This window comes from Sciurus carolinensis, chromosome X (assembly GCF_902686445.1).
Source record: "Sciurus carolinensis chromosome X, mSciCar1.2, whole genome shotgun sequence".
NCBI classification, from domain to species: Eukaryota; Metazoa; Chordata; class Mammalia; order Rodentia; family Sciuridae; genus Sciurus; species Sciurus carolinensis.
This window is the reverse complement of record NC_062232.1, coordinates 129,964,481-129,992,399: the sequence shown is the minus strand read 5'-3', so window position 1 is coordinate 129,992,399 and position 27,919 is coordinate 129,964,481. Positions and strand designations below refer to the sequence as shown.

At 52.9% G+C, this 27,919-nt stretch overlaps 1 protein-coding gene across 10 annotated transcripts; it reads left to right on the top strand.

The window, feature by feature from the left end:
• Nucleotides 1-13: 13 nt before the first annotated feature.
• Pdzd4 (PDZ domain containing 4) lies at nucleotides 14-27,916 on the top strand. 10 transcript variants are annotated; one of them, XM_047537059.1, is made up of 8 exons: nucleotides 14-654; nucleotides 21,971-22,206; nucleotides 23,221-23,311; nucleotides 23,810-23,908; nucleotides 24,647-24,709; nucleotides 25,121-25,222; nucleotides 25,517-25,627; nucleotides 25,777-27,916. In XM_047537059.1, the coding sequence occupies exons 1-8, from the start codon at nucleotides 595-597 to the stop codon at nucleotides 27,322-27,324; spliced, it is 2,310 nt and encodes a 769-aa protein (XP_047393015.1). In that variant the 5' UTR covers nucleotides 14-594; the 3' UTR covers nucleotides 27,325-27,916. The 10 variants fall into 10 exon arrangements, with proteins under 10 accessions (XP_047393015.1, XP_047393013.1, XP_047393021.1 ...); XM_047537057.1 differs by having other exon boundaries at nucleotides 21,971-22,224; XM_047537062.1 differs by lacking the exon at nucleotides 14-654 and having other exon boundaries at nucleotides 22,180-22,224; nucleotides 23,221-23,679.
• Nucleotides 27,917-27,919: the final 3 nt, after the last annotated feature.

The following is a 27,919-nucleotide window of genomic DNA, read 5'->3' as shown; positions in this document are numbered from 1 at the left end:
GACAGCCGGCCAGCTGCGGGCCAGAGAGCGGGCTCGGGGAGCGCCGAGAGCGCGACCGGGCGAGGCGGGAGCGCGGGCGCGGGCCTGGCCGCGGGCGGGGGCCGCCTCGTGCCGCCGAACCCCCTGTCGGCGGGCCGGGCCGCGGCGCGGAGCGCGAAGGCCAGGCTCCCGGGGCCAGCGGCCATGGGCAGGAGCCGGAGGCGGCAGCGGCAGCGGCAGTGGCGGGCCCCGCGGGCGGGGAGGCGCTCGGCCCACGGCCCCTAACGGCCCCCGGCGGCCCGGCGCGCCCCCGCGCCTCCTGGGGGGCCGTAGCCAGGCAACGCCCGGCGCGCTCGCCCATCCCCCGCTGCCCTTTTTTTCCCGGCCGGGTGCGAAGGAGCATGCCGGCGCCTCGCCTCCGCCAGCGAAGAGTTAAGCAGAGGGGCGTGGAGCTGCCCCCTCCCCGGGGGCGTGCCCCCCTCCCCCGCTAGGCGGCCCGCCCCCAGCGCTAGGATATGGACCCCGGCCCCGGCCCGGGACCCAAGGTCCCGCGCACGGGCCAGTGAAAGGCGTCTTCCCGTTCCCGCCCTCCTCCTTCCCTCGCCGGCCAGCACCATGGGATGTAATATGTGCGTGGTCCAAAAACCGGAGGAGCAGTACAAAGTGATGCTTCAGGTAGGGCGGCTGGGCCTCGGGCGAGGGGCAAAGCCGCGCCAAAGGAAGGCGCAGACCCCGTAGGGAAGGACAGGTGGAGTCGGGGAGGCGGGCGTGGGAGGGCAGTTGGGCTCGAAGAGGAAAAGGTAGGGCGCCAGCCTCACCCTCAGATTCAGGGCTTGCTGGGTGTTGGCGCTCCGTGGGAACCAGCCACGGATGGGGGGAGCGGGGTGGGGGTGGGTGTGCGAGACGCAAGACTTAGGTGCCTGGAGAAGGTTGGAACACGAGCCCTGCGTCCAGATCAGCCCGAGATGAGAAGTTGGGGTTGCCCCGGGTGGGGTCCGCTTTCGTCCCGGGACCTGTAGCCGGGAGGCGCGGCGTGGCCGGCGCGGGCTGGAGGTTGCAGAGCAACGGGCTGGATTCCCGGCACATGCTTTCCCAGCTGGGATCCAGAGCCGAGGTAGAGGCCGGGCGCCTACGGTGCATGGGGCGGCTGAATCCCGTCCCTACGGACCAGGGGCGCAGAAGCCCCGAGGCGCCGTCGCCGTCTGGCCCGGTGACTGGGAGCCCACTCCTGACCCACTCCTGCTGGGTTTGGCTCTGTCGGAATTCCCGGGTGAGTGAGTGGGCGCCTCTGCGGTCGGCTGTGTCTGGCCGGCGCTGAGCAGGTCCGCCTGGGCTCCGGCCTCCTGGGCCACGCGGGGCATGAACCTGGCGGTGAGCCTCGCGGAGCGGGAGAGACCCTGCCGCGTGATCACACCCCGACTCCAGCCCCGCAGCCCCGAGTGGGGCTTCTTTGCCTGTGCGTGGCGTGACTACGTGAGTGTGTGCCTGTGCCCCGTCTGTGTGTGCGCGGAGGTTCCCAGGCCCCGCGTTTGTGTACTTTCTGTGTGCACCCTTCGAGGTGTCTAGAGAATCGTGTCCCTGATGGTGTGGACCTAGACACACTAGGGCTAAGTTCAGGGAGGTCAAGGTCAGAGGGATCGGGACCCAGGAACAGATGCGAGTGCAGACAGGTACGCAATTTAGTAGCTCCCACCTAGCCCCTGGGTTTACTGGTCAGACAGGGCAGCAAGTGCATGCAGGAGACGGTTGACTAGAGAGAACCGGGAGGTTCCTAGACGAATAAGGGGGAACCCCAGTAGACACTGGCAGAATTGCGGCGGGAGCGTGGGGGGGAGAGTTGGAACGGATCAAGGTATGGAGGTGGCCCGCGGAGAGCTCAGCATTTGTGCTGTGAGCGTGGTTCTTCTGGCCTCCAAGAATAGGAGGCGACGCGAGGGGAGGGTGGGGGTGGGGGTGGGGGTGGTGTGCAAGCCTTGCCCCAGCCTGGTGGTGCTTCTGGTCTCCTCTCCTTGGCCCTTCCCCGGGAGCCTGTGCCGGCCCCTTGCTTCCCCTGCTCGCTGCCGTCCACCTTCTTCCCTCTGCCACACTCGCCCCTCTGCTGTTACTCTTGTTTCCAGTTTGGAACCCTTGCCAGGCCATTGCCATTGCTCCAGTGGGATAGGGGTCTGGAATGACCCAGGTTGGGACAGAGAGGACATTCTTAGAATCTTGTATTCCCGGACCCTAGGTGGGAGGTGGGCCTGGCTGGTTGGTCCAGACTTGGGAGCCCATCCTTATTGCTTCGTTTCTGGAATCATTCCATCAAATGGCAAGCCATTCTAGCTGACCTGTCTTGACTTGTTCGGAGAAATCTTGGTGAAGCACTTGATGTAAGACTGGCCTCCTAGGGACCAGTGAGCTGCACCACAAGCCAGAAAGGAGCCGTGGGTGGGAGGCAATACTGGTGACCCTTCAGGCCTCCCCTATGGCAATCCTGGAAGGCTAGCATAGGTCCCCTGGGATTGCCTTCAGGAAGATTCCAGTGGGGACAAGGGCTGAGGTGATCCTGAGGGGAGAGCACCTGAGCACTTTGCTTCTTAAAAGACAGTCCTAACTTTCCCCGCATGAAGGGCCTCTGCAAGGTGGCTAGCCAGGAGGAGCACTACTTCAGGCCAGTCACCCTCTGCATGCCCATCTGGGTGACTGCAGCCACCACTGGTCAGCTCCCAGGCCATGCTGTTCCCTTTAAAGCTCCCGTGGAAGTTTGAACAAAAACCTTGACTTACTCCCTTCTTCCTTGGCACAATTGGAGATGGGATGATTTTAAAACCAGAACCATTGTTTAAAATTAAGGGGAGGGGCTGGGGAGATAGCTCAGTCGGTAGAGTGCTTGCCTTGCAAGCACAAGGCTCTGGGTTCAATCCCCAGCACCCCAAAAAAAAAATAAAAATAAAATTAAGGGGAAACAAAAATGGGTTGAACAGAAATCTGTGTGAAAAACCCTGAAAGCCATGAGCTATCCCAGGTGCTTGCCCTGGGGGAGGGATCCCCAGGCTCCATCTGCTGGAACAGGGGAAGCTTTGGTGCCCCAAACCCAGAGAGCCTCCAGGATCACTTGCCTGGCTCTCAAGGTCCTTTATGTGCACACCTCCACTCATGGTGCTTTTTCTGGTCTCTCCCAAAGGCTTGATTTTAGAAAAATGCACACGTGCACCTGCAACACTTTGTGTGTGTGGTGCTGGGATGGAACTCAGGGCCTCCTGCAAGCTAGGCAAGCACTCTACTACCAGCTACACCCAGTCCAACATTTCCTGTGACTTTCTTATATCAGGGCTCCCTGTAGCCTCTTCTAGATCCATAGAGGGCTGTGCTCCGCAGGGGAAGAACTCCCAAATCTCACCTAGCTTGGAGTTCCAGACCCTTTCTCCCAAGGACACAAACTTTGGAATTCTAGTGACTGGGAGGCTGAGGCAGGAAGATAATAAGTTCAAGGCCAGTGTCAGCAACTTAGAGAGACCCTGTCTCAGAAATAAAAAATAAAAAGGTCTGGGGATGTGGCTCAATGGTAAACTGCACCTGGATTCAATCCCCAGTACTCAAAAAAAAAAAAAAAATTACAGTTTTGGGCTGGGTGTGGTGGTGAACGCCTGTAACCCCAGGAATGCACCATTGGAAAGGAAAAGGTAATCAACTCACCAATGATCTGATCCTAATACATATAAAATTCTAAAGAAATCCACTGAAAATATCAGAACTAATGAGTTCAGTAAGATTTCAGAATACAGGATCAGTGTTTAAAAAGCAGCTGTAGGAGCTGGGTGTGTGATGGCACATGCCTATAACCCCAGCAACTTGGGAGGCTGAGGCAGGAGGATCACAAGTTCAAGACCAGCCTCATCAATCTAGTGAGGCCCTAAGCAATTTAGTGAGACCCTGTCTCTAAATAAAAAATAAAAAAAGGGCTGGGGATGTGGCTCAGTGGTAAAGCAACCCTGGGTTCAGCCCCCCTCCCCCCAAAAAATTACAGCTTTGGGCTGGGGGCATAACTCAGTGGTAGAGCTCTTACCTAGCATGTGCTAAGCCCTAGATTCCATCACCAGCACTGTAAAAAAAATTGCAACTTTATTAACATATAATTCACATACGGTAAAATGCATCCTTTTAAAATGTGTAATTCAGTGCTTTTCAGTATATTCACATAGCCATGTAACTGTCACTGCTATCTAATTCCAGAACATTTTTATCACCTTAAAAAGAAATTTGTACCCATTAGCAGTCACTGTGCCATTTCTCCCCCAAACCTTCCAGCCCCTGGCCACTATTAATCTTCTTTCTCTTTCTGTGGACTTGACTATTCTGGGCATTTCATATAAATGAAACCACACAATATATGACGTTTTGTGTGTGACTACTTTCATTTATAATGTGTTCAAGGCTGGTACATGTTATAGCACAGATCAGTGCTAAATTTCTTTTTATTGCCAAATATTCCATTGTCTAATATGCAGCATAATATTTATCTGTTTATCCATTGATGGGCATTTGGGTTGCTTTCACGTTTTGACTGTTTTTTGTTTATGGTCCTGGGGATTGAATCCAGGGGTGTTTTACTAGAGAGCTACATCCTTCCTTGGTCCTTTTTATTTATTTAAAATATTTTTTAGTCATAGTTGGACACAATACCCTTGTTTTATTTATTTATTTATATGTGGCACTGAGAAGTGAACCCAGTGCCTCACACATACTAGGCAAGCGCTCTACCACTGAGCCACAACCCCAGGCCCCCTTTTTATTTTTTATTTTGAGACCGGGTCTCACTGAGTTGCTGAGACTGGCCTTAAACTTGTAATCCTTCTTCCTCAGCCTCTTTAGTCACTGGGAATAACAGGAAGCACACCACTACAACTGGTGGCTTTTGGCTATTTTGAACAACGCTCCTATGAATGTTGGTGGACAAGTATCTGCATCCCTGCTTTCGATTCTTTTATATACCTAAAAGTGGAATCTCTGGATCTTATAGTAATTCTTCAGCACTGTTTTCCACAGTGGCTGTACCATTTTCTGTTACCATCAGCAGCGTATGAGGGTTCGGATTTCTCCTTGTGCTTGCTGGCACTTGTGGTTTTCTGGTTATCTCTTATAGCTGTCCTACTGTGTGTGAAGCAGCATCTCACTGTTTTTTGTTTTGCATATCGGTTTTTGCTGTGCTGGGTACTGAACTCAGAGTCTGCCACTTGAGTGCTCTCCCCCTGAGCCACAACCCCCTTGCATTGTGGTTTTCATTTGCATTTCTGGTTGGTTAAATGTTGTGGAACATCTTTTCTTGTGATTATTGCTTTGGAGAAAAGTCTGTCCTTATGCCATTGCCACACTGCTCTGGTTAGTGGAGCCTTGAGGGAAGTTTTGAAATTAGGAAGTGTGATTAGTCCATCTTTGTACTTCGTTTTCAAGATTGATTATGCTGGGTCCCTTGAGTTTCCATGTGAATTTTGGGATTAATTTGTCAATTTCTGAAAATAAGCCTGCTGAGATTTTGGTGGAGGTTGTATTGTATACAACCAATTTGTAGAGTGTTGCTCACATGAACATGGGGTGTCTATTTATTTGGTTTTTTAATTTTTTTCAAAGCTGCATTGTACCTCCTATGTTAAATTTATTCAAGTTATTCTTTATGATTAGATTATAAATAGAATTTTGTTATTTTAATTTTTGACTTTCACAGTGCTACTGTGTGGAAATACAATTTGGTGTGTGTGTGTGTGTTTCTGGAGGGAACCCAGGGCCTTCTACATGCTGGCAAATGCTCCGCTACTGAGGCACATCCATGGCCCCTACAGTTTATTTTTCCCCCTCTTACTGGGGATTGAACCCAGAGGTGCTCTACCACTAAGCTACATCCCCAGCTGTTTTCTTTTTCTTTTAATTTTGGGACAGTATCTCCCTAAGTTGTGGAGGCTGGTCTTGAACTTGTGATTCTCCTATCTCAGCCTCCTGAGTTGCTGGGATTACAGGCATGTGCCACTGTTCCCATTTCCTACAGTTGATTTTTGTACACTTATCCTATATTCTGCAATCTTACTTAACTCATTTATTAATTCTAATAGTTTTTTGGTGAATTTGTTAGAATTTTCTATATATTAGGATCATATCATTGATGAATAGAAATAAGTTTACTTTTTCCTTTCCTATATGGGTATGTTTTCTTTCTTTTTTTCTTCTATTTTTTTTCTTGGTACTGGGATTGAACCCAGGGGTTATTTACCACTGAGACACATCCCAAGCTCTTTTTTATTTTTTATTTTGAGGCAGGCTCTCACTAAGTTGCTGAGACTGGCCTGGCACTTGCCATCCCCTGCTTCAGCCTCCCCAGTTGCTGGGATGACACAGTTTCTTTTTTTGCACTGGGAATTGAACCCAGGGTGCTGTATCCATGAACTACACCCCCAGTCCTTTTTATTTTTGATTTTGAGACATGTTCTCATTAAGTTGGTGAGACTGGCCTCAACCTTGGGATCCTCCTGCCTTAGCCTCCTGAGTTACAGATAACAGACATGTGTGCCATTGCATCTGGCAGCTGTGGGTCTCTCATAAATGCCCTTTTTCAGGCTGAGGAAGTTCCTTCCTGTTTCTTATCAATTATTTTTAAAATGAAGGGTGTTTGATTTTGTCAAATGCTTCTTCTGTGTCTGTGGTGATGATTGCGTAGTTTTGTTCCTTTATTCTACTGATTTGGTCTGTCACAGGCCCTGTCCTATTTTGTTTCCAAACTTAAAGGCCATTTCTTTTATTCCAGTCGTGATCCTAGCACATTTAACCAAAGCAGGCAGGAGGGACCAGGCTTAGGAAATCCAGGATGGCTTCTGAAAAGGAGGATGAGCGCATGTGCACAGGAAGAGGAAGTGAAGAGGTGGGAAGCGGGTGGCCAGAGCCTTTCCTGTGCCCCTGCCATGTCGCTCCTCTCCCTCAGCAGACCCAACACCCCGCCTTGCTGTGCATCCATGTCCCACACTCTGCTGACCTTGCCTCTCTGCCTCTGTGTCATCCCTGTCAGCCCAGTCTTCGTGAACTTGGTGTCCCCTCTGACTCCATGACACCAGGCGCATGGAGACGTTCACAAAATAAATCCCGATGAGGGAACCGATCTGCAGCACATTGCCTCGTTGCTCGTGGTTACTGTCCAATGGAGCCTTGGGGTGGACTGAACCAGGCCACCTGTCTTCTCCCCTCTTTCTACCTCAAGACAGGCCAAAGACACCTTTGCAGCACCCACTTGCTGAGCCCCGACTCTGGCCGCCCCCATCCCTGGTGCTGGGGAACTGACAGGGGACACACAGCCCCCTCCCCCAGCTCAGATTTGGGTTTGCCTGTGCACTGCTGTCTCCTTACCTGGGGAATTGTAGTCACTGTGGGGGGAGTGAATGGAGAGGGGCTGCTGAATTCTGGACAGGGTCACCCAAGATTTAGAAATGCCCCCTTCTTTACCTTGGAGTTCTGAGGATTGTCTTATTCACTGAAATAAAATTCAGTGGTTGCGGGGACAGACAGAACGCGTATGGACACCTTTGGGAGTGGCAGTGATGACCACTATCTTGGTGATGTCTCACAGGTGTATAGACATATGTGAGACGTTTCAGAGTTTGCACTCCATGTATGTGCAAAATAGGACAGTTGTACTGCAGGAAAGCTTTAAAACCAAGAACTCTATGTCCACTCATGCACGTCCCCGAGGGAGACTGGTATGTGAGCTCAGCTCAGCCCCAGGACCTGAGGGGGACCTGGGCATTCTTTGTTCTCTCCTTCCTTCTACTTCAGTGCAGTGTGGCGATAGGAATGGAGGAGAAACCCTGGGGTCACACTGTGGCTCTGCCCCAGCCGAGCTGTGGGACCAGAGGCAGGTCAATGAATGGCCCACTGGCTTGGTGCCCCCGTTTCCTCACCTGTTAAATGGGTGTGCAAAGAGCACTTGCTTGGGGTGGTTGTGAGGAGGGAAGTGAATTGCATGTGCCTGGCAACATCTGCTGTTCTGCCCTGTCCTGGGATCCCACTGGGTAGAGGGTGGAGTTACTGCCACCAGCACATTCAGTTGGCCATTAAGGGGCAGAAATTATGTATTAACATGTCACAGTTAATTGTCTGGTGACAGAAGAATAAGAGGTTGTCTAATATGAAAGAAAAGGGAGAAGTAAGGCAGGAAAAGGCTTCCGAGTTGCGAAGTGCCATGTGCCAGTTGGGAGAGGGAGAGGTGCGACAGTGGAGGTGCTGTCCTCCTTGGAGCACAGGAGGCTAGGTGGGAAGTCTCCCGCTCTGAGGCTTCCAAGATGTCTTCCCTTTCCTGGTGCATTCTGCCTGTTCCTTAGGCAAAGCACTCTGTAGATCATACTGTTCTGATTATTGCTAGACAGACGGTGCCCTTGGTCGGCCAGGTTGGTTTGTGGTGGTGGGAGGATGTGTTCTCAGTGGCTGAGCCACACGACTGGAACATCTGAAGCTGCCCCTGCCCTGCCCCCAGGGGTTGAGGATTGAACCCAGGTCCTTGCACACACTGGGCAAGCGCTCTGCCACCAACGGTCATCTCGATGATGACTTCAGGATTGGTTGGCGTTGTCCACATGTACCTCACCGGGGCATTCCTCCTTCCTGTGTGCTTCTGGGGCAGGTCTGGAGTATAAACAGCCTGCTGTTCCCAGGGAAGGGAGGTCTCAGCTGACCCTGGGCCAGTACCACCCACTCAGCAGTTTGGGGAAGGGAAGGTCAGGGAGGAGAGATGCTTGGGAGGATCTGACTGGTTTCTGAACGTGCTCTGGGAGTGCAAGTGCTCCTAGGCTCCTGGATCGGATTCCACCCTCTACCCTGAGACCCTCTTTAAAATGCACATTCTGATTCAGCTGTCAGGGTGCGACTTGGGAGTCTGCTTTTCTCTTAAGCTCCAGAGTGCAGTGAGGTGCACATTGATGGCTGCTGATCCCAGACCTGGGGTAGGAACTTGGGGTGAATTAGTGGAATCCCAAATTACATTAGGGTCACTGGGAAAGTGAATTTTTAACAAATAAGAGGCAAGGCCTCACAACAGACCTTTTAAATCAGGAGATCAGGACTTCCAGGGGACATTGCCTAAGTGGGGCTTCAAGGGACATGACCTATTCCTCTATGCCACATGCAACTAACTGACCCTCTTTTCTTATCATCCACACTCCTAGCAACATATGCACAGCTCTCGTGGGTACCCCACCCCGAACTATTCAACAGTCTTTGCAGGTGCAGCCCCACCATCTTTCTCTCTCCTCTGGCCCTGGGCTGAAAGGGTGGGTACAGAGATGAACAGGGAGGAAGGTGACGATGTGGCTTGGCCAGGCATCTGTGATTGGTGATTGGAGCAGCTACACCTTTCTCTGGGCTGCCAGATGTGGGTGGAGTGTACAACTGTGTTCCTGCTAAAATTCTTAGAAATGAGGCATCTTGCGGCCACCAGTGGAGTAATTGATTCAGACAAGGATCATTGCTGAGTGGTAAAACCATTAGATGTGAGAGGTTGTGGGGAGAACAGGATTCACAGTGTGTCGAGGCATTATTACCCCAGATTGCTTGTAAACTAGTAAGAACGTGCACTTTACAAGGGAGAGATCTGCAGCCGCCACCTTGATAATGTGATCAGTGTCCCCACCAGTGGGCTGTAGTGGGGCAGGATAGAGTAACACCTAGCTGGTATTCCTGTCAAAATGCTTAACTTGACTACAGGGAAAGAATCAGACAAATGCAGATTCCAGGACATTCTACAATGACCATATGCCTAGAGGCCAGTATCACAAAAGTGAGAAAAAAAAAAGTGGATAGATTGTTGTAGGTTAGAGAGTACAGACATGACCAGATGCAATATGGCCCTTGATTGGGTCCTGGATCAATAGAAAAGTTATAAGATGTTGGGGGTATAATTGGAGAGATTTGGAAGTGACAGTAGTTGCTAAATGTACTGGCCTCAGGGAGAGTGGGAGGAATGGCGTCTTGGTTTCAAATGCTTCTGCAAATGTACCAGTGTAAAAAGCCCCGGCGCACGCGTGCCAGAGTGTGCGTCCTGGAGAGCTCTAGGTAAAGAGAACCTGTAGATATTCCAACATTTCTGTGCGTTGGCAATTTTCAAAAATCCAGAGTTGGGAAAACACGAGTGGGGACTTTGATGGGCCACTGAAAACGGGAGTGCCAGAGCCTGCCCTTTGCACAGGCTGCTGCTCCCTGGGTTTCTCCTGCAGTTGTTTAGCCCTAACAGCTGCCTGGGCTCAGGAAGCCCCATCACAGCCACTTCCATGGTGTCTCCTGGACACTCCTGGCACAGAGCTGGGAGCCAGCAGGTGTATTCGAAATCACTGCTCCCCCGCGCCCCGCAGAGCATAGGTTCGGTTTCTTTTTTCCTCCAGCCTCAGTCTACTAATCTGCAGAGTGGGGTAAGGAGAGTCTAACTATGGCACCAGGGGGTCCCCTGGAAATGATGTAGCTTCACGGCTTATCCCGTTACCAATGAGAGGGAAAGGGATGGTTCTTCAGGCCACACAGGGAGTCGCATGTGTTGCAGGGGCCCCCAGGGCAGGGTTCTCTTCTTTTTTCTTGGCCTCCTTCTCATGTTCCAGAGGCTCAGGATCAATCCCGTCCTACAGCATTCAGTGCATGGAGAGGTGCAGGAGGTTCTTTGGAGCTGGCCCTGGAATGGAGCCCAGCAACGGCGACCGGTGTGGTGGCAGTCCCCGCTACCGCTGGCTGCCGGGGCTCGCGCTGCTTTAGCGCGGTCGCTCGCTGCCGCCGCGCGCTCTTTGTCTGCGGCTCCGGGTCCAGGAGGCGGGGCCAGCGCGCCTGGGGTCCCGCCTTCCGCCGCTCACAGCGTAGTGGTGCCGCACCCCATGGGGGTGCGCCCCTCAGGGCACCTGGTCCTCAGACAGTCGCAGCCCTACCGTGTCTCTCCGCAGCCTGTCCGCAGCCCGAGCCCATCCAGCCCTCACGTCTCCTGACCCAGGCCATCTCTTGCCTGCCCCCATGTCCCCTTCACCTTCACAACGTCTTGGCACCTACACTTTTCTCTCTGGCTTTCTTTGGCCTTAGGGATTTTTTCCCCTATACGATCCCATCAGCATTTGGACGGGGCTGGATGAGCAGTCCCCACCCCATTCTCTGCAAAAGCATTCAAAAACTCCCAAAGGCTATGCCCCTCCACGTTGGGCTTCCCCACCTGCCTTCATTCTCAATGCCCCCAACATATCCAGAGGTCCATTCTCCACCATCGTGCACCCGACACCCCATGCACAGTCTAACTCTTCCTTCTTTTGCTGACTTAAGGTGATGGTCTTCCCACTCTCAGGGGGCCCCAGCATCCTCCTTGAACCTCTGCTCTTGCCAATGCTCCTTCCCTGGGGAATCTCATGATTTCAAATCAAGAACAGTTCCTAGCAGGGAGCAGTGTCGCTGCCTGTAATCCCACCAACTCAGGAGGCTGAGGCAGGAGGAGCGCAAGTTCCAGGCCAGCTGCAGCAAATTAATGAGACCCTGTCTATAAATAAATAAATAGGGTGGTGGGCCTAGCTCAGTAGTAGAGGGCCCCTGGGTTCAATTCCCCATACAGAAAAAAAATCCTAGCTGAATTTCACAACAGTGATCACTGCATTAGTGGCCTAGATTTGGGAAAAGTATAGGTGGAGTGGGGCACTGGAGATATGGGCAGGTCTTGCACTTCATTCTGGAAATAAAAATTTGTAATGAATAAAACATGTCCATTTTGCATTTGGGACAGAAATTTCTGTCCCAATCCTTCCTTTCTTCTGTAAGGATACCCCTGGTCCCTGTGGACCTGGGCAGCAGGGTTTGTTTTGTTGTCATTTTGGTGGAACCCAGGGGCTTCTGCTGCTGAGCTACATCCCATTCCCAGCCCTGGGTCTCTCTAAGCGGCCAGGCAACTTACGATTGTCTTGCCTCAGCCTCAGCCTCTGGACCTGCTGGGATAAGAGGCATGTGCCACGACACCCAGTTTTATTTTTTGTGGTAAAAACGTATAACGTAAATTTATTAGTGGTGACATTTTATACATTCACAGTGTCATGCAACCACCACTGTCTCTTCCCCAACACATTCATCACTGGAAAAGGGAACCCAGACCCATTAAGCAGTCACTGCCTGCTCCCCCTCCTCCAACCCCTGGCAACCCTCATTCTGCTTTCTGTCCTCGTGGACTTGCCTGTTCTGAACATTTCATTTAAGAGGAATCATTCGGCATGTGGCCCTTTGTGTCCACCTGCTCTCACTTACATAGACGGTTTGCAACGTCCACCATGTCGTAGCCTGCATCAGAGCTCCATTCACTCTGCTGGCTGGCTGCTATTCGGCTGTTCGAGCGGCCCACATTGTGTTTATGCATTCATCTGTTGGTGGACGTGTGTTGCTCCCAAGCCTTGGCTACCGTGAATAGCACTGCTTTGAACTTTTGTGTTCAATTTTCGTGTGAATGCCTGTTTTCAGTTCTTGCAGGATTGCTGTTTAACCTTTGAAGGAACTGCCAGACCATATTGCACAGCAGGGGCACCACTTGACCCTCCCACTAGCAGTGCGTGGGCTCCAGGTCTCCATGTGTGCTTAGTGCTTGTCATTTTCCTTTTGTTGATCTCACCATGCTAGTGGGTGTAAAGCGGTCTTATTTTGGTTTGGCTTTGCATTTCCTCAATGATGAGTAATGGAAGCATCTTTTTCTGTGCTCCTTGGGAGTCATTTTCTAGCCCTCCTTGTCCCTTACCCCCAGCCAACCAGCAGCAGTCCACTTTTTTTTTGGGGGGGAGACCAGGGATTGAACTCAGGGGCACTCGACCACTGAGCCACATCCCCAGCCCTATTTTGTATTTTATTTAGAGACAGAGTCTCACCGTGTTACTTAGTGCCTCACTTTTGCTGAGGCTGGCTTTGAACTTGCGATCTTCCTGCCTCAGCCTCCTGAGCTGCTGGGATTACAGGTGTGCACCACCATGCCTGGCAGCAGCCTGCTTTTTTAAAAGAGAAACTGACTCTGACCATGTCCTTCAACCTCCACAGCCCCGCATCCCCAGGGCCAAGCCATTTTTATCAGTGGAGGATGCTATAGTCTGTTCTCCTGCGACAGTCCCTGCCTTGCCACCCTAGCAGTGCTGGCTCCTTGTCCTCATTAAGGTCTCTGTTCAGTCTCTTCTCCCAGAGGCATCCCTGATCACCGTCCACTCCAGCATTTTCCCTTTTTCTACTCCTTGAACTCTGGGCTCAGCCATTTGAAGTGCTTGCTTGTTTCTTGCCGGGTTCTGCCCCAGACTGGCTTCCCAAGTCCTGGGATGTCTGTCCTACTCAGTTATGTCTAGTTCTGCCAGTGTTTGCACGACCTCCTGCTCTGGAGATCCTGGCTGACTGGAGACCTGGAGGTCATTGTGTACCTCACTTCCTAGGCTCTCTGCCACCAGGCTGATGCAGCTTTACCCCTGTCCCCTCTACCTCCCAGCTCTACTCCTGGTGGGCTCTGTGTTCTGCCCCCAGCAGGAAGCATTGGTCAGCCCCTCCGTGCACCTGCCTTCAACTCTTCCTGTTAGGGGTGGAATGGGGACAGGTTCTATCCAGGATCACTTGTCCTCGACTCCCTGGGGATATGAGTTACTCTCAGAGCACAGGATTCCTAGCATGTCCCCAAGCTCCAGCTCTGGGGACTTAGGGCCCCACCCTTCTTTCCCCTGGGGCCTTCTGTGCCCTTGTGCCCAGACACACTGGCTGGGGGAGGTCAGGGACCAAACCATCCTTGGCCACCCATGGAGCCTTTTCTGCAAATCTCACAGGGACAGTGCAGGGTGAGTAGAGGCCTGTACTGGGGGAGAGGGCGTGGCTCAAACCTGCTCCTTGTTCAGGCTCTTCTCCAGCCTTCCAGAAAGAAGGAGCTTCCAAATTGGATCACGTGAACCTTTTTCCTTTTTTATTTTTGGTACTGGGGATTGAAGCCAGGGGCACTTAACCACTGAGCCACATCCGCAGCCCTCCCTGTTTTTTTCTTTTGAGACAGGGCCTCTCTCAGTTGCTGAGGCTGACTGTTTTGAACTTGCCATCCTACTGCCTCAGCCTCCCAAGCTGCTGGGATTATAAGCGTCCACTACCATGCTCAGCTAACATTTACATTTTCAAAAATAAATGTGACCATATTTATATAATATTTGGAAAAAAGAGAAAAATCTCCAATATTTCTATTTCCCTTGCACAATGATTTTATATATTCACTCCTGGCTTCTTTTCATACACACGTGCACATGCACACACACAGTGCTGGAAATGAACCCAGGTCCTCACAGATGCTAGACAAGTGCTCTCCCACTGAGCTACTAAAACCCGTACAGGAATGTTCATAGCAGCATTATTTATAGTAGCCCACAGATGGAAACAACCCAGATGTCTTATCATCTGTGATGAGTGCAGAAATGAGTGATCTGTCTGTACAATGGGACATTTTTATTTTGTTTTTGGTTTTTTTGTTTTTTGGTACTGGGAGTTGAACCCAGGGCCACTCTACCACTGAGCTACATCCTCAACCCATTTTATTTTTTTAGTTTGAGACAGAGTCTCTCCAAGTTGTCAAGGCTGGCCTTGAACTTGCAATCTTCCTGCCTTAGCCTCTCAAGTAGCTGGGATTATAGGCCTATTCTACCAGGTCAGGCCTGATGAGCATTTTAGAGGACCTTTATAGTTATTGACAGATTATTCTCCAGAAAGTTGACCATTTTACTTTCTATGGTTGAAGTGGGACAGAACAGGCTGGACACTTGAGGAATTTTCAGGAAGCAGGTTTATTGACTGCAGGGTTCAGAGGTGGCTCACACCTAAGAATTTTTCCTCTGAACAAAGAGTATAGAAATTCTTTGAACTTTATACCCAGTGGCAGGGAGGGGGATAGAAGGTTCATATGACAAACCTGTTTCATCCCATCCTCTAGACAGACAGAGATTTCACAAGTTTTTCTGCAAACCTGGCATTTATAAACAAAAAGGAAGCTACAAACCACAATGCCTTCTGCAGATTTTTGCTGATAGCTGATGTCCTGTGCAAAAAACTGATAAGAAGAGGAACTTACATGTCACAAATATGGTGGGGATTTTTGCTTAATCACAGTAAGGGTCTCCTTGGTAGGGAGGTCTCTGACCAGCTTCAGGGTAGGATTATGACTGATAGTGTGCTGAGAAAGGGTGATGGGCTAGGCTGGGCTGAGGAATGCTCAGTGCCGTAGCATCTGGAGGTGGCCATTCTGTTGACCTGTGGAGACTGAGTTTGCCAAAGATTCAGGGCAGTAAGTGCTTACTGTGTGCAAACAGGAGGCAGGCTGTCTGGCCATAAGCAGAGTATGAATACCATTTGGGCCCTGCTTCCCGCAGAGGCTCTCTATTGGCAGTTCCCAAGGCGATAGCCAAGGACTCTGAACTCAATTTGGCCCATCTTGGCATCTAATCAGGAAGAAAACAGACCTGGGTGCTGAAGAGTCAGTCACCCAGAGTAGACATAAAGTCCCCACCAGGATGGTGGTATGCTGTCAGGTGGCCTCACTGTCTCTGATGGCAATTGCCAGGGACTTTGGTTTTAATCTTTGTGCTCTGATATGTTCTCAGTGTGGTGTTTTGAGTATTATTATTTTCCAGTACTGGACACTGATCCCAGGTTGTTGCTCTCCCACTGAGCTTCATCCTCAGTCCTTTTTATTTCTTTTTATTTTAAGATGCTCTCACTAAGTTGCGGAGGCTGTTTTCAAACTTGGGAGCCTCCTGCCTCAGCCTCCCAAGTCACTGGGATTATAAGGGGTACACCACCATGCCTGGCTTGTTATTCTTACTGTTATTTGCAGTGCTGGGGATGGAGCCACACATGCTAGAGAAGCACTCACCACTGAACTACATCCCCAGCCCACACTTTGATGATTTGAAAGCAGATGCCATAAATATGCAAAACCAATTGTACAGAATGAACATGCAGTTGCGTGGACAAGCCTGGAGGTTTTTACTTTGACCACAGGTTCACTACAAAATTGACTGCCAAAAGGAAGCTTGTAGCTAAGGCATACAGTGATGTCCAGCATGTGTCAGGTTGTCCCAGCCCCTCCCTGGAGCACTAGAGAAGATAACTGCCATTGGGAACTAGGTGAGGGAGAAGAGGTATGGGTGGGCTTTCTGGTATGTGATAAACAGGTGTTCTTCTGAATTGTGCCAAGGGAGGTAGCTTCTACTTGATGAAAGAAATTTTTTTTTTTTGTGGTGCTGGGGATTGAACTCAGGGCCTTAGTGCTTGTGAGGCGAGCACTCTACCAACTGAGCTGTCTCCCCAGCCCGAAATAAAAAAAAATTTAAATTTTTTTATTTCTAAAGTTACTTTTATAATCAGGAAAAAAATAAATGTTCATTCATTGTAATGAAATTTGAAAGATTTACAAAAGTAAGGAAATTGCCCATAATTCCACCAGAAATTCAACCATGATTACAATGCAATTTGTTCTGTTTTTTCCTAGTGTATTCCAAGAGCATCTTAAACAGTCCTTTCATTTGTTTATTCATTCAACAAACATCTGTTGACTATGTGTTGACAGCTAGGTGCTGCTCCCTTGGAAAGGACCACAGCTCCAACCAAGGCCCTGCTGTCCTGGTGCTAACAGCAGCAAGCTCTTTTTGCCACATACCCATGAGTCTTTGGAAAAATTTAATAGTTTTTTTTTTATTATTATTTACAATGTCCTTGATCAGCAAGTTCCACTCTCCCTGTAATGGAAACAAAGTGGATTCCTTCCGCATTGTTCCAAAGGAGGCAGGAGCCCAGGTGGCACATACAAGCTGTGCCCCAGGGGAAGCTATGCGATTCCTATCCAGGCTCCTGCCCGCAGGCGACCTTGGCCTTGGGTGGGACCCCTTGGGACTTTGTCATAGGAGGCCTGGTGCTCTCCATGCCCACACCAAGCCCTTGGACCTTCACTTTGACTTTGTTTGGCTACTCACAGGTCAGGAAGAGTGGTGTGGGCTGTCTCTCCCACAGGAGATGGCTCACATTCTCCCTTGAATGCCAATTCCTTGCTTTATCCCAAAGGTGTCTCTCTTTCAAGATTGCCCCCACTTTCCCTTGAATGTGTATCTACTTCCTAAATAAACCTCTGTCTGTGCCCGCCCCCCTCCCTCCCAAAAAAAGCCAGGCATAGTGGTGCATGCTCTCGGGAGCAGCTCAGGAGGATGAGGCAGGAGGATGGCAAGTTCAAAGCCAGCCTCAGCAACTTGGCAAGACCCTGTCTCAAAAAAGGCTGGGGATGTGACTCTGTGGTTGAGTGCCCCTGGGTTAAATCCCTGGTATAAAAAAAAAAATTAAAAAAGAAAGCTTAGTCTGTCACGAATGGATTTGGCCCCGCAGACCACTTCCAGAGGGACAGAGGGTACCCTTGGTGAGGTACATTGGGCACCAGGCACAGTACCAACGGAGAAGATAGGAGAGTTGATGGGCTTAGCCTGGAGGTCAGGGGAAGAGGTGACATCCTGGAAGGAGAATAGGTTCATTGCCATTCCCACTGCTGCCCAGACTCCCCCCTCACACAACCCACCCAGACCCCATTTCTGATCCCAACTCACAGTCCCACCACCTATTCTTAGCCCCAGAGCTCACAGCCCGTGTGGAGACCCTCCTCCCACTTGTCCCCAGCCTTCACTAGAGTGGGGAGGGAGCTTCCCCAGCTGGCCTCTGCTGACCTGAGATGCTGTGTCTTCAGCTGGCTCGTCTGTGAGACCCTTCCTGACAGAGAAGACAAGTCCAGCCTGGGCGTCCTGAGGCCTCCTGGACTTGCTTCTGCAGGCTCTGACCCCAAACTTGTTTTGGACCCTGTTGGCTTCCTTGCTGTTCTTTGAAGCCCCCTGGACGCACCATCCCTGCTCTTCGTCCCTCCCCTCTTGGAGGGCTTCCATGTGGTTATTCCCATTCAGATTTTCTGCTCTTCAGCAGCACATGTGGTTCCTCTGGACCACGTGTACAACTTTGCTGGCGTGTTTTACCCATTCTACTGTTGAGAAGCGCTTGGGCCACTGCATCATTTGATTGCTGTCATCATGCAACACACATCCTCAACCACATGAGTAACACCCAAGGGTCCCAAAAGTGCATCCCATCTGGCTGCAGCCCTGTAGAGCATGGCCAGTTTGGGCTGCCTTTTCCTGAATGCCTGTTGGTATCCTTTGCCTACGTTCCTAGCAAGTTGTTTTATTAGTGTTTCATAGGAGTTCTCATGAATTCTCCATAATCTGTTACTGGTTTTATGCTCTGATCCTGTGTTTCAGGTGTCTTTTCTTGGCCAGAAGTCTTAATATCTCCTCCATTATGTTTTTTTCTTTGCATCTGTAAAGTTTCTTCTCATATCTGTCCCAGCACTGCAAATGTATTGTTCACTGTCTCCAGACAGCTGGGCCTGCCCAGATGGCAGCAGGGGTGGTGTCCAGCATGCCTGGACATTTGCCGGTAGGGTGGGAGGGACGTCTGGGGTAAGCAGGCCTGGGTCTGGACACCTTTTTCTTTTTTACTGCTGGGGATGGAACCCAGGGCTTTGCTCATGCTAGGCAAGTACTTTACCGCTGAGCTCCACTCGTGGCCCTGGACACCCTTTAGAGACTGGAGTGGTCCAGTGCTCAGTCTGAAGAGCAGGAATGTTTCAGAGCATGGCCTCCAACAGTTGGGGTGGGGCAGGGCAGGGCTCCCGACAGGATAACCAGAGCCCTGTCATCAGACAGTAAAGGACCACAGAGGGGCTTATTTCTTCCTTGTTACAGCTTGTATCTGCCCTAACCCACCCTCATTAGCTCTTGGGGCCCACCATGACCTAAAGAGAGTGGAGGCTTTGGGTCTCCACCCAGATCTGCTTGTGCTCAGAGCCCACTGGGCTAAGGAAAGCCTGCTGGACTATCATGAGCAATTCTCTCTGATGGCTCCTGATCTGAGGTGTTGAGACTGCATGTGCTCAGCCCCCTCCAGCCCACCCTACATGCTGTTCCCAGTGCCTGGGTTCAGTTTCCATAGCAACACTGCTGCTGGGTAATGATTCCAGGGAGAAACCACATTCCTGTGGTTCTGTGTCACCTGAGCATCTCATGGTATGCTTGTTGCCCTGCCCTGGGAGTTTCAGGGAGAAGGCTCCCCCATGAAAACCCTGGGGACAGCTCTGAGCCCTTCCGCCACCATGTTTGCTTTCACTCAAGGGCAATGGTGAGCTGACAAATGTTCCAAAAACAAAAATAAAGCACCAGTTGGGACATTGGCTGATTTCTGTGGTGTAAATGCTCCACTGTAGCCAATTTCAAGCCATCACCATGAGGCCACTGAGGTAAGAGGTGTGCAGCCACACACCATCATCAGGCATTCGCCTCAAGCTGCACTGAATGGAAATAACCAGAGAAGAAGAGATGACAGAAGAGCAGTAAAGTAATTAGAAAGCAACGAGGTCTCCAAGGTCTCTGTCTTTAGTGCCTTTGTTTTTAATACCATTCATTTAGTTGTACATTTCTACAGTTGAAATGTTGATAATGGCTGTCTCTAACAACTGGCGCCAGCCACTGCTGGAGGGCTTCAAGGTCATTCCTCACATCCCTGTCTGAGGCCTTCCCAGACATACATTCTGCTGGCTGTCCTGCACACAGCCCCCCTGCAGCCTGCCTGTCGACTGCAGGCCCTCCACCAGGAACAGCTCATTCTGTCCCAGCTGACTTTCTTACACTTTCCCAACAAATGCCCTCTTGGCTGGAAAATTCTGTTTCTTTCCTTCATAGTCTTTGATTCTGTAATACCACTCTTCTCTTCTGTTTTCTTTTTCTTTGGTTCTGGGGATTGAACCCAGGGTCACTTAACCACTAAGCTACATCCCCAGCCCTTTTCATTTTTTTATTTTGAGACAGGGTCTTGCTAAGTTGTTTAAGACCTCACTAAATTGCTGATACTGGTCTCCAACTTATAACCCTCCTGCCTAAGTCTCCCTACTCACTGGAATTACAGGTGTGGACCACAGTGCCCAACTTTGCTGTATTCTTTATAGCAAACATAAAAAATCCTAGTGATGTACAGAGGGGACCAAACCAGTAGGGTTGGTGTGTAGGAGCTTTGAGAACCTGCACCTGCCCAATGGTAGACATAAAAAAGACTGGAAAGAAGTATGTCTACAGGGCCACAGCACTTATGTTCCTGAGATCACGGGCAACTTTGGTTTTCTTCATTATGGTTTTCTTTGTTTTTCAAATGTTCTACAATGGACCTGTGTTTCTTTTCCAATCAAACAAAATGGAGTCTTTAGAAAACCATTTTTCAGAACTTGAAAATTTGGGGGAGATGGGAGACCTAGAAAACAAATGACTATCTACAAGGACATAATGAAATAGCAGAAAGGTAATTGTTTGGGTTACATTGGCTCAGAAGTCAGCCACTGCTGAGGCTAGGAGGGGTCCCTATGACACCTGGGCTTTCATCAGACAGGCCACCTTACAGGCTAGGGCTGTGGTGTTGCATTCTGATTGGCATCTCTATGAGAAAGGACAGAAGGGTTCTTGCAAACTGGCCAAAGCAGGAGACTTTGTGGGGTCTTCCTCCTCTCCTTTCATCCCCTGCAAGCCCCTCCTGCCTTGCCCTGTCTTTAGGCACACTAGCCTCTTCGTTGTTTTTCTTAGTCCCTCTCTGGTTCCCTTTGCGCCTGCTCAGGGAGCCTCCCACTCCCCGCTCCCCAGACTGGGGGGTGACCTTGCCAGGCCCAGAAGAACCCTTCCACAAACTTCTGACGGAACGAGCCCCTGCAAGACCCCCGCAATGCTGCTGCCTCCAGAAAGAGCTTCCTGATTGCTCTTGCAGGTCCCTTGACACATGCCCGGAACTCTGGTGGCATTCGTTCCACCCCATCTCTACTTGCTCCCTTCTAAGGAGGACCTAAAGTTGCAGCCCCAGGACAGAGTTCGGCCCATGGTGCTTTGTGCCATGCTGTGCTCTCTATCCAGCTGGAATGCCCAGCTGCCTAATGGACTTTCTCTCTTACCAGCTCTGCTTCCCAGTGCTCCACCTTCTACTCCTGATTGCCCTGCTCTTCCTGCCAAGCTGCTCCCAGTTCCACTTCTGTCTTGGGCCCCAGACCTTAGCCTGACATGGCCCCGTCCTCCGCTACACCTCATTCTAGCTACAGTGTAGCCTCTCCTTGATACAAGTCCCTTCAACTGGCTGAGCCTCATTTCCCTCTCTGCAGAATGGAGGCAGTAACACCTAGGGGTCAGGACTCAGTGGGGAAATCACATCAGGGACCCTGCCCAGAACCCGTTGGTGACTTTGTCAGGGCAACTTTCTTGGCAGCTCTCTTAGGCCACCTTGCTACTCCAGGAGGCTTCTAGTATCAAGGATTTTTCTTCTGAGCAAGTCAGTCACCACCATGAGGACACAGACCGAGTCCTAAGGCATCTTCCTACTCCTCTCCCAGCAGACCCCTCCCAGCCTTAGCAAGTAGGCATCTGTTGATAAATTCCACCCGCGTCGTCAGAGTCGTCTTCCTGCCTTGATGTTCCAGGAGCACAGTGTAGATGCTTAGTAGGGTTGGCTGCTGTGCTTCAGTTGTCAAGGGACTCTCTGGGGTCTTCTAGGTGTGAGTTCTGTCTTCAGTGTTATCTGAAGGAAAAGCAGATCCTGGTGGGAGGGAGGACAGGAGAGTTGTGGATGGTTCCTTCTCAGGGAGAGACTGAAGGACATTCTGGGGTGAGAACAGTCTCCAGACCCAGTGCACAGACTTCAGGTCACCCTGGCTCTCAGAGGGGCCCAGAGATCCCCAGACATCACTCATGGAGTAGACATTGAGAAGTGGGGTTTGCCTGAGCATGAGGGCACCAAGGGTAGCCAGGGACATGCGCACAGAGCACATTCCTCAGTTGAGCAGATCGGGGTGCTCAGGGCCCTGTTGGTCTTCACCCCTAGAGGGGAGGAGCCAGCCCTTGAGGGTTCTCACGGAGGCGTGTCTCTGCTGCAGGTGAACGGGAAGGAGCTCTCCAAGCTGTCTCAGGAGCAAACCCTGGAGGCCCTGAGAGCCTCCAAGGAGCCCCTGGTGATCCAGGTGCTGAGACGCAGCCCCCGCCTGCAGGGGGACAGCTCCTGCCACGACCTTCAACTGGTGGACAGTGGCACTCAGACCGACATCACCTTCGAGCATATCATGGCGCTGGGCAAGCTGCGCCCGCCCACCCCACCCATGGGCATCCTGGAGCCGTACGTCCTCTCTGAGCTGTGAGTTGCCCTCAGGAGGGCCCCGGGCCCTGCCTCCAGAGAGGACATACCATCTGGGGCAGCTGTCCCCATGCCGCCCAGAGGCGTCGTTGATGCAGCTCTGGCCGTGGCAGGGAGACCCCCACCTCTGCCTGCCTCTCAGGCAGGAAGCAGGCTCCTTGGCCTCCAGAGCTGACCATGGCACCTGAGGGCTCAGAAACCTCCAGGCCTCTAGCCTTGGGCTCAGCAGCAGCTGGTGAAGGGGGCCGACCTGTCTGGGACCTCGCTGCTCCTCCATCCTCTCTCCTCCTCTGCCGCCCCATCGTCTCTGCTCCTCACAAGCATCACTTCCTGAATCTTCTCGCATCCCTTGTCTGTCCCATCCCTCCACCCGCTCTGAATTTCCTCCATCTCTTCGGCTTCTTTCTTTGGCCCGCCCAGAAGAAGGGCCTTTCATCCAGGCCCGGTGGCCCATGACCATGTGAGCGCTGACTCATTCTGCTAATCTTGGCCCAGGCTGCAGGGAGGTGGTCCTGGGATCCCTCCTCTGCAGAGAGGTAGGCCATAGGGCCGTGAGCAGCCAGTCTTATCTTTGGGGCAAGGAGGGCAGCCCTTGGAGGCAGAGGGGGTGCCCGTCTGCTCTGTAGAAGGCCTCCAGGAACTGGGTAACTCCTGGGGGTGCTGCATGAGTGGGGCCAGTACTGGGGGACAGCTGGGGCACCTGGAGCTTTGGAGAAGTTGGTCCCTGTTCTGGGAGGGGGATGGGGAGAGCTAGGCACGCCTGGGTCCCTAGCATTGATGCCTGCTCGCTCACGGTTGAGCAGCATTCCTGGTCTTTCCGCGGATGCACGCAGTTCTAAGGAGGGGTTCTGGAGGAGGCAGCTGGGCTACCTACCGCCAAGTGTGTGCCCACCGCAGGGCTCCCTGCCAAGTGCACTGGGACTGGTCAGCTAGGAGCTGGGGTTAGGGTGCCAGAGGAGCAGATGGCCTACCTGACCCCCACCTTCTCCTGGGCAGCCCCCCCATCAGCCATGAGTATTATGACCCGGCGGAGTTCATGGAGGGCGGCCCACAGGAGCCAGACCGTATGGACGAGCTGGAGTACGAGGTGAGCCGGGCAGCCGGGCCAGGGCCCGCAGCCAGCCTCAGGAGGCGGCACAGGACGGCCGGCTGCAGCCCTGCTCAGGCCTGGCTCCTGCTGCCCCCAGGCGGTTGGGCCTCCTGGCTCTTGCCACTGAGCCCTCCCTGGCGTGTCCTTCCTGGTGCGCGTCCGGATGAGTCAGGGAGGGCACGGGTGAGGTAGTGCATTCCGTCTGTGTTGGTGAGTCCATGTCCCACGCATGTCTGTGTCCCGTGCGTCCTGTGCATCCTGTGTGTCCTGGGCATTTCCTGGTAGGGAGACCACTGAACACGTGCACCATTTGGGATGGTAAGAGAAGGAAGCCCTCAAAGCCAGGGGCTGGACGCTCGGTTCAGGTGACTGGAGGGGAAGGCCAGGGGCTGCTGGGGGAGAGGGGCTGGGCTGAGGCTGTCACTGACTGCAGGCTTCCTTGCTCACACTGTCTGGGTCTTTCTACCTCTGCTTCCTCCCGAACCCTTGTGGCAGGAGGTGGAGCTGTATAAAAGCAGCCACCGGGACAAGCTGGGCTTGATGGTATGCTACCGCACAGATGACGAGGAAGACCTGGGCATCTACGTTGGAGAGGTATGGAGGCGGGTGCCGAGGCAGTTCTGGCATAGGGAGGGCTCTGATGTCACGTGAGCCCTGTGGCCTCTCTGCATGGCCCACTCAGGGCTCTGGGACTGTCCCCTGGGCATCACAGTGGGCTGCTGGGTGGTGAGGACAGGGCAATTGACAGCTTCACTCTATCCAGTGAGGCAGTCCTCTGCAGGAGACCTGCGCCCAGGCTTTGTTCTCCCACATCCTGGGGCCACTTCCCTCCCTCCCTCTGGCAGGTGTCTGTGTGTTTACTGGAGGGAACATGGCTCCCCGCTGCCCTCCGCTAGCAGTGTCCTAATAAAGCTAGCCTTCCAAATGGAAAAGGTTGTACTGGCCATGGAGCCCCAGGGAGGATTGTTTTTCTTTTCATCCTGAGAAAGTACCCAGTTGCTGTGCTTTGCCCAACTCCTGCAAAAAAAAAAAAAAGAAGAAGAAGAAGAAGAAGAAGAACAGGCTTCCATGCAAAAGAGCACAGAGTGCCAGGGGCAGGGGTAAAGGCGTGGGGGATTCTGGTCAGCATGTGCTCTCCCAGGCAGGGGAGGTGACTAGCTTGGGGCCCACTGCCTCTGCCCCTGCTGCCTAGAGCTCAGACGTTGCTGCTCTGAGCTGAAATTGGAGTGAGAGAGCTTCACTTTGCTTTGGGGGCCTCCAAGGTGAGGCTGCCCCTTCTCACTGTAAAGGGCACTTTAGGCACCGAGTTCCCAAGATGCATGTGTCCTGCAGGTAAATCCCAACAGCATTGCAGCCAAAGATGGCCGGATCCGTGAAGGAGACCGCATCATCCAGGTGAGCATTTGCAGGCTGCCAGGTCTGACCTGAGGCCCTACTGCACCCAGCGATGGCCCTGCTCCCTCTCCTTAGCCCATCCCCAGCTCTTTCTCACTGGAATTCAAGCCTAATGCCAGGCAGCCTGCTGTGTCCAACACCGGGGCTGAGTCTCCTCTCTTCTGCTCAGCCTCCCTGCGTATCTTGCACATGCCCATGGCATCCGCGGGCAGCTCCCCAGCCTCCTTTCCCTTAGTCCTCACTCTATCCTGTCCTTGGAAGGCACATGTCCTCTTGCCAGGCCATCCTCTTCCTGCTACCTTCTGCTTATTTATACCCTCCCAGAGCTCAGGTACCTGTCTTAGCCCAGCCAGGGCCCTGCCCCAAAGCCAGCCTTAGCATCCTTGTTGATTGTCCCCTGGCCTGCTACAGATAAACGGCATGGATGTCCAGAACAGAGAAGAGGCAGTGGCTATCCTTAGCCAGGAGGAGAACACCAACATCTCTCTGCTGGTGGCCCGGCCTGAGAGCCAGGTGTGTGTATGCCCACATTCAGGCGACCTGGGGCTCCCAACATTGGGCTTTCTTTCTTGGAAGCCACTGATCTGTGACAAGTGCACAGACATGTCAGTTTGGAGCTGGAGGGTGGGTGGATAGAGGTGTCCCAGATCTCGTTTCCCCTTCCAGCCTCTGATAGCTGAGTGGGTTGGGACTATCCCGTTTCTTGGGTTGTTGAATGTCACTGAGAGTACTGGACCTAGAGGGGACCCAATAGGCATCTGGGGAGGACCTTGAAGCAATGGGACTAGCTTGAGCCTGTCTCTACAGCTAGCAAAGCGGTGGAAGGACAGTGACCGAGATGACTTCCTGGATGATTTTGGCTCCGAGAATGAGGGGGACCTGCGTGCGCGGAAGCTGAAGTCACCCCCTGCCCAACAGGTGAGGAAGAGCTATTAGTGGGGACAGCAAGAGGGGGAGGGAGGAGGGACTGGGGGCATGTAGGGTCTCCCAGTCTGGGCCAAAAGAAACACTTCTGAAGCCCCTTCAGGCCCTTGGGACCCTGAGTGTGCTTGTCTTTTCTGCTCTAGCCTGGGAATGAAGAGGAGAAGGGGGCTCCTGATGGGGGCCCAGGCCTGAGCAACAGCCAGGAACTGGACAGCGGGGTGGGCCGGACTGATGAGAGTACCCGTAACGAAGAGAGTTCTGAGCATGACCTGCTGGGGGATGAGCCCCCCAGTACCACCAACACCCCTGGGAGCCTGCGCAAGTTTGGTCTGCAGGGGGACGCTCTGCAGAGCCGGGACTTCCACTTCAGCATGGACTCACTGCTGGCTGAGGGGGCAGGGCTCGGAGGTGGTGATGTGCCTGGCCTCACAGATGAGGAGTATGAGCGCTACCGGGAGTTACTGGAGATCAAGTGCCACCTGGAGAATGGCAACCAGCTGGGCATCCTCTTCTCCCGGGCTTCCAGCAGCAATAGTGCCCTGGATGTTAACCGCAACGAGAGCCTGGGCCACGAGATGGCCATGCTGGAGGAGGAGCTTCGCCACCTTGAGTTCAAGTGTCGCAACATCCTGCGGGCGCAGAAGATGCAACAGCTGCGGGAACGCTGCATGAAGGCTTGGCTGCTGGAGGAGGAGAGTCTCTACGACCTGGCGGCCAGTGAGCCCAAGAAGCATGAGCTGTCTGACATCTCTGAGCTGCCAGAGAAGTCTGACAAGGACAGCACCAGCGCCTACAACACTGGGGAGAGCTGCCGCAGCACCCCGCTGCTTGTGGAGCCCCTGCCTGAGAGCCCCCTCAAGCGGGCCACCGCTGGCAACTCCAACTTGAACCGGACCCCTCCTGGTCCCCCTGTCGCCATCCCCTCCAAGGCTGCCCCTCTGCCTGGGAGCCCTGCCAAGTTCCGATCCCTCTCTCGGGATCCTGAGGTGGGCCGCAGGCAGCAGGCAGAGGAACGAGTCCGACGCAGCCCCAAGACAGGGGTGACCCTGGAGCGTGTGGGCCCTGAAGGCAGCCCTTACCTCTCGAGGCGCCACCGAGGCCAAGGCCAGGAGAGCGAGCACTACCATAGCTGCGTGCAGCTAGCCCCAACGCGCGGCCTGGAAGAGCTGAGCCACAGCCCCTTGAGTTTGGCTGGGGGCCCCCGGGTGGGTGGGGTGGTGGCTGCAGCCGCTGAAGCACCCCGCATGGAGTGGAAGGTGAAGGTGCGCAGCGACGGGACGCGCTACGTGGCCAAGCGGCCTGTGCGAGATCGGTTGCTAAAGGCCCGGGCCCTGAAGATCCGGGAGGAGCGCAGCGGCATGACCACTGATGATGACGCAGTGAGTGAGATGAAGATGGGCCGCTACTGGAGCAAGGAGGAGCGGAAGCAGCACCTGATTCGCGCGCGGGAGCAGCGGAAGCGGCGCGAGTTCATGATGCAGAGCCGGCTGGAGTGCCTGAGGGAGCAGCAGAATGGCGATAGCAAGCCTGAGCTCAACATCATTGCCCTGAGCCATCGCAAGACCATGAAGAAGCGGAACAAGAAGATCCTGGACAACTGGATCACCATCCAGGAGATGCTGGCCCACGGCGCACGCTCGGCTGATGGGAAGCGAGTCTACAACCCTCTGCTCTCCGTCACCACCGTCTGAACCACCCGGGCAGGAGCCCAGCCCAGGCCCGGGAAGCTTCCCAGGCCTGGCCCTCACCATCCCTTAGAATCTAGTGTGTGTGTGTGTGTGTGTGTGCGCGCGCGCGTGCACGTGCACACTGTGCACGTACATACTCCCGTCTTTGTGTGTGCACAGGACTTTGTTGACAGAGAAGCCCTGAGAAGGGACACTTCTTTTCTGTTACCTACTTCCTTCTCCCCAAGAGACCAAGTCAACATTTGGCATTGGGGGCATACCTGTAATGAGCGCCCCTTTGTGTGCGTGACATACATGTAGTGCTCTTGACGTCTACTTGGAGACAGGGAAGTTGGTGCAGAGAGAAGTGAGGTGGACTGTCCTAAGCACAAGAGAATGTCCAGCCTCACAGCTGAGTGCAGCCTCTCCCGAACCCTGGGAGCCGCAGTTATTTGTAGACAGAAGCAACCCTGATTTATGTGGTTTTTCTCCCTTTCTGTGCTTGCCAATAGTTGTTTTTCTGTTTTGTGGACCTGCTCTGGGCGCTGGCAGCTCCTTCAGGCAGCCTGACCAAGATGGAACCCCACCCAGTGTTGGTTGGGAAGGACATGGGGGGAGG